At 27.4% G+C, this 16,898-nt stretch overlaps 1 protein-coding gene across 4 annotated transcripts in view; it reads right to left on the bottom strand.

Annotated features, from left to right (window-relative positions):
* Positions 1 to 16,147, bottom strand: part of LOC105257499 (otoferlin) — a 41,317-nt gene extending 25,170 nt beyond the window's left edge. For 3 of the 4 annotated variants that reach the window (XM_025407721.1, XM_025407722.1, XM_025407723.1), the window contains exons 1-4: positions 15,494 to 16,147; positions 8,782 to 8,840; positions 3,960 to 4,148; positions 1,105 to 1,370 (exon numbers count right to left, since the gene is read on the bottom strand). In XM_025407721.1, the coding sequence (XP_025263506.1) occupies positions 1,105 to 1,370; positions 3,960 to 4,148; positions 8,782 to 8,840; positions 15,494 to 15,572 (593 nt within the window). In that variant the 5' untranslated portion in view covers positions 15,573 to 16,147. Of the gene's footprint in view, positions 1 to 1,104; positions 1,371 to 3,925; positions 4,149 to 8,781; positions 8,841 to 15,493 lie in introns of those variants that run through there. The other variant, XM_025407724.1, reaches the window with a different exon arrangement.
* Between the last annotated feature and the right edge of the window lie 751 nt (positions 16,148 to 16,898).

Here is a 16,898-nt window from a genome sequence, read left to right as displayed (position 1 = left end):
TATCGTAATTTACGTTAACCTTATCGTAATGTACTTCCATACAATATGTATTTAGTGTAATAACGCTAAAACGGCGTAGTTATATCCCGTAATTGTGTTTACATTTTCAACATATAATTTCAAATATGACATCATTAAAAATGCAGTTCCAACAATTGCTATTAAATGGCATGTAATTTCGTGACATTTATTGAAACAAAATATGATAAAAGTTGACAATTCATTGTGTGTTTAAAATGTCATATTCGCACCAAAATGTCATATTCTATTCAGGCGTTTGTAACACGACGGATAAAAAAGTAACGTTATTACAATATGAATCATCATCCCAACAATATTAATACGGTATATAAGTACATTAAGATAGGATTAGCCAACACGGATAATTTTCCGGCAAAATGAATAAAGAGAATATTATCTTTTGTGCGCGCGCGATCTATTCCTTTTGCGAATACACACATTAAACAGCCTTGAAATAATGCAAATCTTATTAATAAAACATGTACGCGATTGATTAAATAATACGATTTATTGATTTTAACAAAATTTTTTCAAGTCAGGTTTATATTTACAAAATAAAATAATTTGTTAACTTTAATTTTCATATTTACAAATTTCCTGTTGTTTGTTCATTAATTGGTTTTTCCGAAAATATCTCTATGGCAAATTTACTTATGCAATTTAACTCAATTTGCAAATACAATGAAATCAATTAAAAAATTTAAAAAATAAACATATCGATAACATTTCAATAATCTTAAATATAAAACTTTGAAATGTATATTTACTTTTTAAAATAATATTACAGAGAAGCATGATTTGAAAAAATAGTACTTTAAAAATAAAATTGTAAAATGAATGATATAAAACTGTATGAAATTTTTATCTACTTTTATACACTTTTATAAATATTTTTATAAATTTATAAATTTATAAATTTATAAATTTATAAATTTATAAATTTATAAATTTATAAATAAAAATTTGTTTATTTTCCACGATCATATATTATACAATTAATAACTTTTTATTTGTATAGAGTAAATTTCTGAGCGCATCTCTTGTAATAAAAAAATAATATGACATTTTATTGAGAATACTCACCGCTTCCGGGTGTCGGGTGACTTATCGGTCGACATAGAGATGCCTTTTGGTAAGAAGCTCCTTTTTGATTTTTCGGGAGTATGCCAGGAACCTCTTCTTTTCCCGTTCGTACTGCTGTTGGCTTGCTCGAGACTTCTCTCGAGGTTCGCGATATTCTGCTCGATATCGATCAACATCTGCTGCTCATCTTCCATTATTTCGGAGGCCGCGTACGAGCTGCAACTTCCGTCCGGAGGATTGTATCGAATTTCGAAACACACCACCGCCTGCGCATAAATAATAACGGATTATGAAAGGAACCGTTAGACAGAAATTAGGATAATCGACGAGTAAGAGAAATTGGAAGAATCATGCTTTCCTTATGCCGTGCACAGAGAGATCGCGTGGCTGCAATAACGACAGCTAGAATAATGTTACGACATAATTTAGATCACAATCTGATGGGAAACACGCATCACGGTCAGGAAAAATGTCTAGGAATTTTAGATATTTGAAAAATCTCTCTCCCTGTCTCTTTTCTTCTCTTTTCCATAGTACGCTTCTCAGAAAATAGAAAACGACGTATTTAAACTGCTAAAAATACATATAATACAAATGAAAAATACATATAATAAAATATCATTAGCGGCTTTCTGTCTTTTAAAAATAACGATAAATCCCTATAAAGAATGAAGAAGATTGACTATTTTTTTATCAAATGCCTATTTATTATGATTTTATAAAGATAAAAAAGTTTATGATATATTACAATCATAAATTATTTTCAAAATTAGGAGGAAAAATCGCTTGCAAACTTCATCTTTCTATTATAGGTAGTAATTTATATGGTAATTATAAAGGTCAATATGCAATTCAGAAATTATAAAGACCACAAGGGAAATTAATATCAGTTCCTATTTTGCGAAAAGTATTTTCCCTGTCTATCACGTATTTTAACTTTGTTAACAATATATTCCATTTTGATTTTACGATTTTACAATTTGTTTTCACAACGCTTTTCGTTATGAATAACTACTGGTTGCGATAACTTTTTGTAAAATGTTAGATAATAAAACTGAACTTAAAAAAAGACCAATTTAAAACTTTGCTTTTTTCTAGCAATAATAATAATGAAAATAGAATAACTAGCAATATAGTTAATAATAATTTTGTTTTTTTTTGTTTAATAACCTAATGAATTAATTAGCATACAAATACAAGAGAGAGAAAGAGAAAAAATTTGTTAAATTTTGCAAGAATTGCAAAATTAATCAAAATTTATCAATTTTTCAATATCATGTAACAAGTTATTAAGATAATAAGTTTCGTTATTTTTATTTATTCAAAGGAATAAATGTTATATCGTAGAAAGAGAAATGCACTAAAGGATATATGTTTACCAACTTACGTCACTTGTACCTGAGTGCATTTGTCTGTTTAAAATGCTAGTGTGTCAGTCACGTAAGTATTTTTATGCAAAAATGTATGCCGGAACGGAGTATTTAGTGCTATTGTAAGAGGAAAAAGTATTAGGTAAGAAGCGAAATTTCAATTACGGGTAAATTAGATTTGTTGTTTTCTTAAGAAATAAAATTTAAAAAATAGATAAAAAGATATTTAAAAAATATAAAAAATATATAGATTTTTGAAACATCTGTCACTTATGCTTTGTTTTTCGACGTCTGAATTATGAATACGTTGTACTTTAATTTTTTCTTGGATACAAGTACGTAATTAAAACATTTATAATTTAATTAATAATTACAATATTCAAATTTATCATGAAATTTCGTGAATGTTTGCCATTTAGTATTTTCAGAATAATTGAAGATATTATATGATGGTTAAAATTGTGTGTTTAAATATTTGCAAATGTAGGATATCCGTAAAGGTCGGAATCAAATTTATACGCTATGTCAATGAGGTCGAGTAGATAAAAAAATTCATATAAACCTGTGTTCCATGAAAATGCTTTATTAAAGAGTTATAAGTTTTCGAAGATAAGCGAGAAAATTGTTCTTAAAACTTTATTAAAGTCTTAAATTATGAGTATATTAGATGGAAATAAGCAACTCTCTTATTTATTATTATGTCTTGAGTTATACTCTAGACTTTCATCACATATTTTTGCTTTTGATTAGACTTTAATTTGTTAAATATTATAATTTTTATGTTCGAATCTTTGTAATTTTTGCAATTATAACAACAATGCCTTTTCAACATTTAACAACTCCACTCTTTCTGAATTATGCGACCTGCATAATTTGTATGTATCAGCGATTCCATCTAATAAATTATAAAAACTATTACTCTTATTCTCGAAAGTTTATAACTCTTTAATAAGATATTTTCATAGAATATAGATTTATATTATATGTACTTTTTTATCTACTCCACTTTATCGACATATTGTATAAATTTAATCAAAGTATGAATTTGATTAACTTATTTTTTTGAACGCTTATAAATCTTCAATAAAGTTTTTTTAGACATTTTTAGACATACGTTTATTTTCATTTACTTTTCTCATTTACTTCATCATAACACATAAATTTGGCGCTGACTTTTACGGATATCTTATATCTCAGACAATATATGTCAAGCACGTAGAAAAAAATTTAGATATATATTATCTCCGCATGTGAAATTTTTGAAATTATTGTACTATCTGTGGAAAATAGCCAAAAGAGCGAAAAAAATACGGATTAAATCGTAAAAATATTGAAAAAACTTTACGAGAAAAAATGCCAATATACATCTTGCAGATAGGTACGATTTTGAATACAGAGTAAAAACTACATATCCCCAATATGCAGGTATTGTGTATATGTTGTGCGCTTACATGTTCAATCATTCATCTCGATATCGGAACGTACCGGAAGCGGTTTGTTATTGAGGTCAACTAGGGAATCTGAAACTAGGATCCTTCCTTCGCGCACCACTGTCTGTAACACCAGTCCGTATCTCGCTGCGACTTTTTCGTTTCTCAGAACTCCGCGAGACACGACTGCCAATTGTAATACTTCTGCTTCATCCACTGGCCTTCCTAGATTCCATGTAAAACTCTGAAAACAAGGAATAAAATATTTAAAAAAAGGATATAAAAAAAATCTCTTTCATCGCATTCCATTCCAGTTTAAACACTAATAGATTGAAGGAAATCGACAAAGGTTGAACTAACAGATATTTGTTTGAAATTGAATTTTTCTTTCTTTCTTTTTGCAATGTTTTTTTCAACAATGCTTTTCAACAATATGCTATCTAGCCGTTAAAAAAATAATTATTTAAAAATTTTTTAAATAAAATAAAATATGTTCTGTAGGATAAAATAAATTTCCATAAAATAAATCCTTTTCTCTCTCCTTTATCCTGTAAAATAATATTAAACATAAATTAAGTATTCAATATCAATTAAAAAACCGTAATATATGTTGTGTTATTTCTTAAAATAGCTCTCTCATAATTGCTTATATATTATTATTATTATTATTATTATTATTATATTATTATATTTATTATTTAATAAAATAAAAATTACAACATCCGTGTCATATATATTAATTATAATCATAAAGATTAAAAATCTAATTTTAATTTTTTATCAAATAATTAAGTTTATTTGATTTTCAAAACTGTTAATATAAATAAAAAGGAATAGAAAAAGATTTTCATATTTACATACATATTTTGAGATTAATTTTTAAAAACTTTAAGAAATAAAAGATTTAATCTTTACAGATTAAATTTGATTTAACTTCTTTAAATTTATTCATTTTTTAGAGAAAAAAAGGTTTTCTTTTACATCAAAGAAAAATATTATCTTTCCTTCACCACGCTTGCTATTATAAGCGAGATAATTTGAATCATGAGCTTACATGCATTCAACCCATATGCATTTGTGAAAAATGCACAAGAGAATGAAAAATACTACGACACATGTGGATAAATAAAAATAGTAGATCGATAAGTTAAATACGAATGGACGCGCAATATTTAAGACGACATTGAAAAGATTCCAAAGCGAAAACTCACTAAAAGTTGATCTATTATTTATGCTCGATAAAGCATAAGACGCTGTTTTACGAGATTTTTCATATAGTTATGTTTATCATCGCGTTTCGTTTCTGTCGTCCTTTGAATATAAAAGATATAAATTAAAAAACCAATAATTATTAAAAAGAATCTATAATGACAAAGGTATGAATTTTTTAAAAAGATCCGATAGTGATGAAGTTATGAATTTTGTAAAATCAGAAAAATAATTATATAATTATATAATTAATTTTTATATAGTTATGTTCATCATCGCGTTTCGTTTCTGTCGTCCTTTGAATATAAAAGATATGAATTAAAAAACCAATAGTTATTAAAAATAATCTATCATGACAAAGGTATGAATTTTTTAAAAAGATCCGATAGTGATAGAGTTAGTGATAAAGTTATGAATTTTGTAAAATCAGAAAAATAATTATAGAATTTTTTATAAAACAAGAAAATGCTTTATTATCATTAAAATCTCAATTCTATAACGATCAATTCTTTTAACGGAAAAGCAAGATTTAATAAAAAACAATTGTGCATTACTTTTTGTTCCCTTTGGCAATTACACATCGTCCAATATCAATATACTAAATAGAATCAATATACTAATGAATGTAAATTACGAAAAAACCGTTTTATAGATAAAAACTGCAAACTTAATTTCAGATTTAAATAAAAATTCTTTGTATCTATATTAAATGTAGCTATTTGTTTTATTTTTTATTTTCCGTTAGTGCAAACATATACGTAAGAAAAATGTACACAAAATTTAGTTTATGAAATTCATGTATTTCTAATTTTTTAATTTTTTATTATTATTATTAGTAAATAATAGATCAACATTCTATTATTATCCGATTTTTTATTTTTCATATTAATTTTTATATTTTTCATATTAATTTTTGTAAGTAAACAAGAATTACAAAAAATTAATTTTTTATTCAAGCTGAAAAAACTCTTTGAAGTTATTCTTTTCCTCTCTTTTATTTTAGTGTTTAATTGATTGTTTTAATTATTTATATTGTTTCTGTATTAGAGGAAAAAAACTTGAGAAATTAATCTCTGTTATCGAAGAAATATACAATTCCATGAATTTACAATTCGTTTTCTAATTTCATCAAAACTTTGCGATGTTAAGAAAGCAAAATAAAATCGTGTTCAAAGTATTACAAAATTGGAATTCTATAATTTATGATAACATTGGTCATTTATGAAAATTTCGCATGTCTATTAGTTACATCGTGTTATGGCTGTCTGAGATATCAGGATATTGCAAAATGTTTATTTCCTTTATAGATCGTGTTTATCGAGAAATATGACGTAATGACACATCATGCAAAACTGTCAAGCAACTGTCAAACGAATTTCTCCAACGTGGAAACACTAATGGATTGGTTCACATTGACATTATTAAATTGAGTTTCTGATTATTAAACAACTTATTAAGCAACTTTCATATCCTATGCAATCGCAATGCGGTGAATCAGTTCACCAAATATTTTATACTTATTGTACGAACTTTACAATTTCCTACGTAAGTAATATACCCGTTGGAAATATCAAAGTTTGCCCTTTTCGAAACGTTCATGTCACATATACAATATACATGTATACATATCATGTATATATATATATATCGATAAAACGAAGTTATATTGCAGGAAGAGACAATAACAAAGCTACTTTACCATTCGCGCTCTGTTGATGAATTATCGCAAACAATAAAATAACAGTATTTATATTTTCACGGATAAAGTCAACAATTAAATTTGCATTAACTCGCGAGAGGTACACATTCGAATCGTATCATTTTCGATGAATATATGATATATTTGCTAGGGTAAATACACAAATGTGTTTATACGAAATTTCAATCGTTTGCTTTTCTATCGCGCCGGAATACGATGCTCCGATGAAAGATGCTTTATGAAAGATATTTATCGGTTCATTTAAGATTGTGAAAGCATTCTCGGTTTCACGTTCTCATGACTGCGTCATATGATGAGTACGTGGATCGATTTTGCCATCACGCACTTTTCCTTCGACTATAACATAAAAGTTGAATGGAACATCGGCCGCGCACGTTATGTGCATATAAAATCGAGATCTTATCTTGCGTTCTCAACGAGAACGATGATTATCAATTATGACACACCCTCGGATTCTCAACTGCTTGATAATAAATTTTTTAGCGTAAATAATAAATTTTGCTGTACTCTTAATTATAAACATCTTTTAGATAGTTATTACATACAATTTGTACTAAAGTTAATTTATAATGTTAATTAGGAAACTTTTGGGGGAGAAATTCTAGGATTTTCTTTGGAATTCTCTCTTCAATTTAGAGAACTATGCGAGTAAGAAGCTTCTGAAACTCGAATAAATTTTATGGAATTCACTTTTACTAAAAGTAATAGTTACTATCAGACTAACATGTTCTCTTTTGTCTTATTAATTTATCTTTCGGATACCTTATCAAGTTATTTTTACGCGCCATTACCTTGACATTTCATATTCGATTTGTATCTGTCAAATTAAAATCTGTTAATAAACAATAATTGTATTGCATTGTTTGCGATAATTTATTCTTCTATCTAACGTTCTAAATAACGTTGAAAATTATGCAAAAGCGACATCTAAATAATCTGATGCGTTTGCAATATAAAGTGTAACAAGATTTTTAATGAATGAAACGCAATGAAATGATACGCACATTTGCTTTTCTGACATTCACAATACACTCATAACAAGATATCAACACTCTATTCAAGAGGCAATTATCGCGATAGTATCTATCATTTCTATCGCATATGAAGCTAATATTACATTTGTTGTACAATAAATTTTTTAAACGTATTGATTAGCTACAGAATAGAAAATATCTACTCTACAGCCAATCCATATATTTAAAAAAATATGTCATACGATAATATTATTCTTAAAATTATTTTACAAAAATAAAAGATTTAATATAATTAGAACTATAAGAATACATTCAAAGAAATACTTTTTGAACAGAAATATTTTCTCATAAAATGTAACGTGAAGACAATTAAGTTAATTATAATAATTTGATATTTTCAGTATCTTGTTTGGCTTTAGCATATCCTTAATTAATAAAAATAAAGACTTTTAAAATTATAAGTATTGTGTTTTTTTCTGGATTATTTTTTAAATTTATAAAATATTTTAAAGTTTTATATCAAATAAAGCAAATTATTTCTTATGACATTTACTTAATTTCATAATTATTATTATTAACGAAGTTTAAAATTTATTTTATTTTCTCGCCTAAAATTTTAGAATTAACTTTTTTAAAGAAATTTATTTGTTATAATCTAACATGTAAAATGATTTCAGAACAGAATAGAGAGAAAAAAATAACAATATAGCGAAGATTTCCCAGCGGAATTAGATCAACTTTTGTGATACAATAATTTGCAAAAAAGTCAAGATAACTTTTCTCGTGTTAATCTTGTTTATTACACCCACAGTCCATTAAAACGTAAACTTAATCTTGGATACAGATATGTATTTCTGACATTTTATAGGGCTTATCATAGATTCAGTTGTCATGTTCCATATAAAAAGAAACATAAAAAGTAGAAATAAAAAAGCGTTTTATGTAAAAAAAGAAAAAGCACACACACACTTTACCTGTTCCACCTCAATAACATCTTCATTGTCTTCGAGATTCGTTGAATAATGCGATACCTCTGCAACAGACAAAAACAATATATTCTACGTATATGTAAAAATTTTAATATTTCGTATATTTCTTACTGTATCGTATATAGGAAGAAAAAAAGACGTAATTTTTAGAATATAAATTCTTAAGACATCTTGTTAAAAATTTAAAGCGCGACTCTTATTCTTTAATATGATAATGTAATGCACAGATAAAATAATATAAGTTTATAGAACCAAAAAAGAGCTTATATAATATCTCAATTAATATCTAATTAATATAAATAACATGAGAAATTTTGCAAATAAACTTTTTCATGCTTTGCAAATTAAAGAAAAAAATATTATTTATATCACTATTATATCTAACTTATTGTGCAATAGATTCATTAGTTTAGTTCTTCACGAATTCGTTGGTTTAATGACTGCACTCAGAGGCAAATTAAAATTATATTCTCTGCTTTTATGTTAGAAACGCGTATTAGTGGTTGCTGGTATTTATAAAGCGGGAAAAGAGCATATCTAAAATCCAGCTTTAGAGTCGTGCAGGGACAAGAACTCCTTTGAGGCAGAATACAAAGTGTCTTTATTTTTATAACAACGATAAATACGATACTCTCTCTCGGAATTCTCATAATGCAAGATACGATTAAGTCATATCGCTTTGCGATATGCCCAACATTGAGTATAATAAATATGAAAATGATTTACTTTGTGAGCGTTATATCATTAAAAATAATATGCCCTTGAAGTCAGCATTTCCGCTTCGTGAAACATAAGATTTTATGGCACGACAAAAAGAACTCCTTTTTACTTTTTTATTTTTTTGCTTATTAATCATAATTTATTTCTTTAGCAAAAATTTATATAATTTTTCCGACGTATTTATTAAATATGAAAAATTAATCTGCTTGGAGTAATGCATTTTATTTGTATTTGCAGATCAATCATGAATGAACCGACATAGCTACTGAAATAAAAATAATAAAATAATTTAATTTATCGATAATATTGTAATTAAATAAATGTACAATATAACATCACTCTCTTGCTTTTATGTTTTATAAAACAAGCTTTCCATGTTATATTAAAAACATCTGGTTTTGTATATAACGCGATGTATTTATCTTTGGCGAAAATCTCTAGACAATTTTCTGCAAACTGTTTATCGAACAAGTTTCAAGCAACTTATTTTACGTTTTATTTATAGTACAGTTTAAGCGATGAGATAACAAAATTGTTATCGGTTGACCAACGGAAAACTAGCGATAGAAAGTTCCGTGCAGTAGATAAGGAGCTTTATGGTCAGCCACATGCTACGCAGCCATGCGAAGCGCTTGTTCGTTAAAGCAATTCCATTTTTCACGCGTCACAACTTTTTTTCTATGAATGTCAACATTTTTAATAAAAGCGGAAAGAATTGGTTTTTTCCGATGAGACAGTGCATAGGAAATGTATGCATAGGAAACATTCATCACGCGCGAGTAGAATCGCATTTTTATGAATCATGACCACAAAATCTTGAGAAATTCGGATAGGAATTTAAAAGTCAAATTAATTAAAAAAAATGTATCAATATATTCAATATTGACAGAGATGTCTTTTAATTGTATATATTATATAAATTGATAATTTAATGAGCAAAAAAATTACTCTATTAATTCTTTTTTAATTTTATATCATATATTTTCAAATACAGCTAATTATTTTTAATTTATTAGCGTCATATAAAAAATATTGTTAGAATGAACAAACAAATAATCATAATATTATTGTAATATTAATTTTTTCAAATTATTTAATATCTGTTATTAGAAAATTATTTTTGCTTAATTTTCTTCTAATTACATTCCGTTAACCGTTAATTTTACTATAAACAATCCAATAAAATAATGTAATAAATAAATGAATTATTACTTCTTTCTCTTTAATTAAGCTTATCAATAAATTATACACAAAGACAATGTGATATTTTATTGATAAAATTAATACTTATTATAAAATTAGTTAAAACTTATTATTCTTTAAAATAAATTTTGAATAACTATATTTTATAAATTCTAAAAATTATTGTGCTATTTTGTTTACTCACAATAGATCTGCCAGTCGTCACAATCTTACTTTATAAATGTATTTACGTTTATTAAATACATAGCACAATTGAAGAGCATAGAGTATTGCAATTATAAATTCATTTGCATCACAACCTTGTATCCGATTCTACGCATATACGGTTTTATGAAAAATAAATTGCGAATGCCATCATTTGTATCTGAGTGGCTATAATACTTGGAGGCAGTTTTTGTTACGAGCACAATAAGAACTCTAATATTATGCGGAATGCTGAATAGCATTTATAAAAAAAAAAGTTTGACCGCGAATACATGAATATTATGTTCCTCTTGCATTAGAAATGCAGCTATCGATTCACATTTGTTTGCAAATTACTTAGTAATGGTTATTTTATCCGCGTTTACGATCACGCTGCCTACTCTAAAAATAACATCTGAACGATTGCTATGTAGATTTATGGAAGATTTCACGCGAATTGCTTTTTAATAATTAATTACGCAATGCGCCCGTAGAAAGTTGCGTGAATGATTCGGTAATAAAATGTCATAATGATACACAATAGAAATTCTATTTGTAATAATTAAGTAATTATTGATAAATCGTAATGCATAATGCTGTACAAGCGTAGAGTGTATAATACTACACAAGTGTAATTTTCGTATTTATTGTGCCGCGATACGGTTTGATGGCAAATTAATTAATTTTCCAAGTAATATGCGTGACTCGTATTTTCTTGTTGAAATATTGATTCAAAGTTATATACATTGTACGAGATATTGATAAAATTATGAAAATATTGTTGAGTGATCGTTTACGATTTGCAGAAACGCAATATGTAAAGAAGAAAAAAATACAACGACCGACAAAGCGATATTTTGTGATAAACTGCTGCTATTTCCACAGCTGATGCACGTCAAAGCAATCGCATGTTTGTCAAATTCATCCATTTCTATTTTGTCAAGTTTATTTGTTTCTTTCCATATGTATTGTGTATCATATGTGTAATTTATTTTTATTTTAACTTTATGTTTTAAATTCTGTTAACGCGTTCTTTCGATATGATACTATATGAAACGGTTTTATCGAGAAAGATATGTACACATAATTTGCTTTAAAAGATAAACATATTATTTATTAATTCTAACAACACCTATTGTATTTATATGCAATATTTTTTACAATTGCATATGTTTATGTTTTGTATGTGTGTGTGTGTGTCTATTGTATAAAATACGACTTTTTCTTTTATCAATAATTCGCTAAAAATATTTGATTATATATTGTAATAGAAATGTTCAAGAGACAAATGAAGTAATTATGTTATTTTTTATATTTTTATTTCTACGATAGAAAGCTTTTAGTATAAACAATAAACGAGAAAGAAAATAAAACTTGTATTTATTTAAATTTATAGAGTTAAAATTTGTAATTGTTGGAAATAAATATTATTTATTCCAATTTATATAAAAAAATATAAATTTCTATTTAAGGAACTTTATTTTAATTTTATGCTACGCCTCTATTTTAAAGAACTGAAATTAATCATATGGATACACAGATGTACATTGTCGATGCACATATTTAAGAAATTTTCTCTTGCAGATTTCAATGTCGCATGTTTATCCAAAAATTTCATTCCTAATTTTTGCTTCTCTAATGAAATAAATACGATTATATAATAAATGTATTCTGTTTTTCATTGAAAAAATATACATAATTAAAGTTCTCTCTCTCTAAACAAAATTAATTGTTCGCAGATTTCGTTTGCGGATACTTCAGAGATTTCGGGCTATATTCACTATTTAATTTAACATTTCTTGCGTATTAACACCAGAATAATTCTAATTTATGCAGTCAGCTTTATAATGTACGCGGTAGATGCGTTCGGCAATATATTCGTGGCGAATAATTCGTGAAAGCCAGGTATTAGCTTGTTGCAAGAAATTGCGTATGAAGCCGGATTATGTAAGTCAGACGATGATCTCTTATACCATTTGTACAACATTTCTATGTATAATTCCTTATTACACAGATACTATATGTACACAGATATCTGCGTGTATATCGCTTCGAGTAAAGAGATCTTTCTCTCGAACTTCAATATAGCGTGTTTACTTAAACTGGGGCAAATATGATTAAATGAAACGTTACCAATTCTATAGCACTTAGGGCATTCTGCACTATTGGTGTGTTTGTATGTAGCATAGATATTAAGTAAATGTCTTTGGAGATACGTATAATTATTAATAATAGTAATTAAATTCTTAAATACTTTGTAGTAATTAAATTATGGTGCACGTTTGTAATTTTTACCATTATTACTATCGTATTATAAAGAAATGTTTTATATAAGTTTTTATTGTAAATAAAAGTATTAAGCATGATATACGTTCTAAAAAAAGAAAATTAATTTTTATACCTAAGAAGAGAGATAAGCCTATTTGAAATAATAAGCATGATAAGAATATATATATGTGATATGATAAAACATAATATTTCATTTTTTTTATTTTCATTGTGATATTTTACTCTTTTTTCTATAAATTACAAATTACAAAACCTTTTATTTTTCCAGTAATAACGGAATTTGTAAGATTTGAAACTCGATATAAACTATAAAATATATAATTAAAACAAAATATATAATTGTAATATGATACACATGATACACATTATAATATTAAAAAAGTTGAATTTACAATTGAATTGAAATATTTTAAGTACAATAGATGAAAAAAAAACATGCTTCAGAATTCGTTAAAGAATGTATTGCAGCTTTGTTATAACCATATCGATATTTCGATTATCGAAAACTTTCGATCGACGCACATTCGCCGATTATCGGAAAATCATCGGTGCACAACAGTGCACAACTATATAACCAATTAACCTGAAATTTAAGCAAATTGAACCCAGATCGTTAGTAAAGGGTCTCTTGTAACGAGGACATAAATCTGCGACTCGATCAGTTGCTCGAATACAGTGCATTAGACGTATACAAAAGGACGTATACAAACGTATATGCGTTGGAATGTATCCAAGCACGTGTCTTGTGCATTAATTCATAGAATGTACATAGCAATGAACCGAGAATATATATATAGAGAATTCATATGATATAAAGGCAATAATAAAGATATATAGCTTATTAATGTATTGACAACTATTATACTATATGAATCATAGATAAGAATGAGTTTATGTATAGTTTTTTTCTTTCAAAAAGAAGCATTCAATTGCTATTGATCTAAAATATCGATTTATTTTTAATAAATAAATATATATAGATAAATTAAAATTAAAATAAAAACAGATGACATGTACATAGCAAATAATTAATTCCCGAGTATTATAAATAATAAAAAATATCAACGAGTTTTTCGATAAAAGAAAATGTTTAATGCAATCAATTTTGCAGACGGCTTTTTCAATCTGGATAGCAATGCGTATCTAGAATGATCATTCGAATAATTCTTTCGAGTAACTTTTTTTCGACAAAAGCTCTACTTGGTGCAAACGTTGATGAATTAATAAATTTCAAAAATTATTAATTACCTCGAAAGTCGATTTTTGCAACCTTTACACTTAATAATTAATTCCTGAGTATTATAAATAATAAAAAATATCAACGAGTTTTTCGATAAAAGAAAATGTTTAATGCAATCAATTTTGCAGACGGCTTATTCAATTTGGATAGCAATGCGTATCTAGAATGATCATTCGAATAATTCTTTCGAGTAATTTTTTTTCGACAAAAGCTCTACTTGGCGCAAACGTTGATGAATTAATAAATTTCAAAAATTATTAATTACCTCGAAAGTCGATTTTTGCGATCTTCTCGCCTTTGCACTTAATAATTAATTCCTGAGTATTATAAATAATAAAAAATATCAACGAGTTTTTCGATAAAAGAAAATGTTTAATGCAATCAATTTTGCAGACGGCTTTTTCAATTTGGATAGCAATGCGTATCTAGAATGATCATTCGAATAATTCTTTCGAGTAACTTTTTTTTCGACAAAAGCTCTACTTGGCGCAAACGTTGATGAATTAATAAATTTCAAAAATTATTAATTACCTCGAAAGTCAATTTTTGCGATCTTCTCGCCTTTGCACTTAATAATTAATTCCTGAGTATTATAAATAATAGAAAATATCAACGAGTTTTTCGACAAAAGGAAATGTTTAATGCAATCAATTTTGCAGACGGCTTTTTCAATTTGGATAGCAATGCGTATCTAGAATGATCATTCGAATAATTCTTTCGAGTAACTTTTTTTTCGACAAAAGCTCTACTTGGCGCAAACGTTGATGAATTAATAAATTTCAAAAATTATTAATTACCTCGAAAGTCGATTTTTGCGATCTTCTCGCCTTTGCACTTAATAATTAATTCCTGAGTATTATAAATAATAGAAAATATCAACGAGTTTTTCGACAAAAGGAAATGTTTAATGCAATCAATTTTGCAGACGGCTTTTTGAATTTGGATAGCAATGCGTATCTAGAATGATCATTCGAATAATTCTTTCGAGTAATTTTTTTTCGACAAAAGCTCTACTTGGTGCAAACGTTGATGAATTAATAAATTTCAAAAATTATTAATTACCTCGAAAGTCGATTTTTGCGACCTTCTCGCCTTTGCACTTAAGACCTTGAAAATTTTTCAGGATAACGACGAGCGACATCCTTGCACCTCTGCCAGGTGATTACCGGAATTATATAGGGATCGAATTTTCTCGTCTAATTCTCGACGATCGATCTTGCACGACGGACGATATCGTCGGTTATGACTCCATTCATCGAGAACGTTTTCGCGCCATTCATTTTCGCAGATGCTGTTCAAATCGCAGAGATGAGTCTCGAAAAACAGGGGCTCTAATAAGATATCCCTTCGCTGTGAGCTATGTGCGATATCGAACCAGGTGAAACGCTTGAGGCGACCAGCCAGGGGTCAAGGTGGAGGAGGAGCTGTCCCGAATAGGTCTGAGACGCGTCACGTTTCAGTCACTTCTCGGCGGAGGAGCGCGACACGGTCGCGGTCACGTTGATGAACGCGATCGTGCCTCTTGGAGGCTGACCCGTCGACTGCTGTGTCCTTAGCGAGTTCGCACTTTAAACAACCCTCGCGAGTGTTCATCGGGGTACAATCGGCGCACGCGCCCCTAACGGTGCGTGGTGGTTGCCATAGTTGGCGTTCATCTCTACCGCCATCCCCGCTGAAACCGGCACGGCTTTTACACATTACATGGAGCGCCGAACGTCATTAATGAATGACGTACATAGCGCTTGTCTCCTCTTCGCGTGAATTAATCACTCAAAAACTTACGAAATATAGGAACCGGAAAAAAGAAGCAACAAGCTTGTAGATTTTTTGGATGTAACGATAATTGTAAAAATAAATAATAAAAAATGTTAAAGGAAGAAAGAATAATAAATGGAAATAATTTTTCAGAATTTTACGGAAGAAGAGGTATCTTTTTCAATGTATGCATATCTCAACGCTATAAATTCATAATTCCTTGAAAAATTAAAAAACAAATATCTAAAATAGAAAAAATAGAAAAATAGAGTCTCCGAGAGATGATTTCTAAAATAAAACACCTTTTAAATTATACTTAAATATTTAAAATACATTGAGAAATTTGTCTTATTACTTTATTTTATGTATTGATGAAATATATTGTATGAACTTAAAATATATATAATTATGTATTAATATAATACTTAATATAATACTTATTTACATAAACGTAATAAATATAATTCATATAATACAATTAAAATTTTAGATCAAAGATGTGAGATATCTTATATAGTATTTTCTCTGCAATACTGGAAGAAAATGGGTCCACACAGATTCTTTTATATCTTTTACATAGTATTCTCATTAAAAATATAAAAATATATGTTACGCGATGTATAAAGAATAAAAAAGAAAATATAGGAAAAGAATATTATTCATTAAATATTTAAGAAAACAAAACACAGCTTTATAATTATTATGAATATTT

Source organism: Camponotus floridanus, unplaced genomic scaffold (assembly GCF_003227725.1).
Source record: "Camponotus floridanus strain SB8 unplaced genomic scaffold, Cflo_v7.5 scaffold185, whole genome shotgun sequence".
Lineage (NCBI taxonomy): Eukaryota > Metazoa > Arthropoda > Insecta > Hymenoptera > Formicidae > Camponotus > Camponotus floridanus.
Note: the sequence above shows the minus strand (reverse complement) of the source record. Positions and strands in the feature narration are given on the sequence as shown.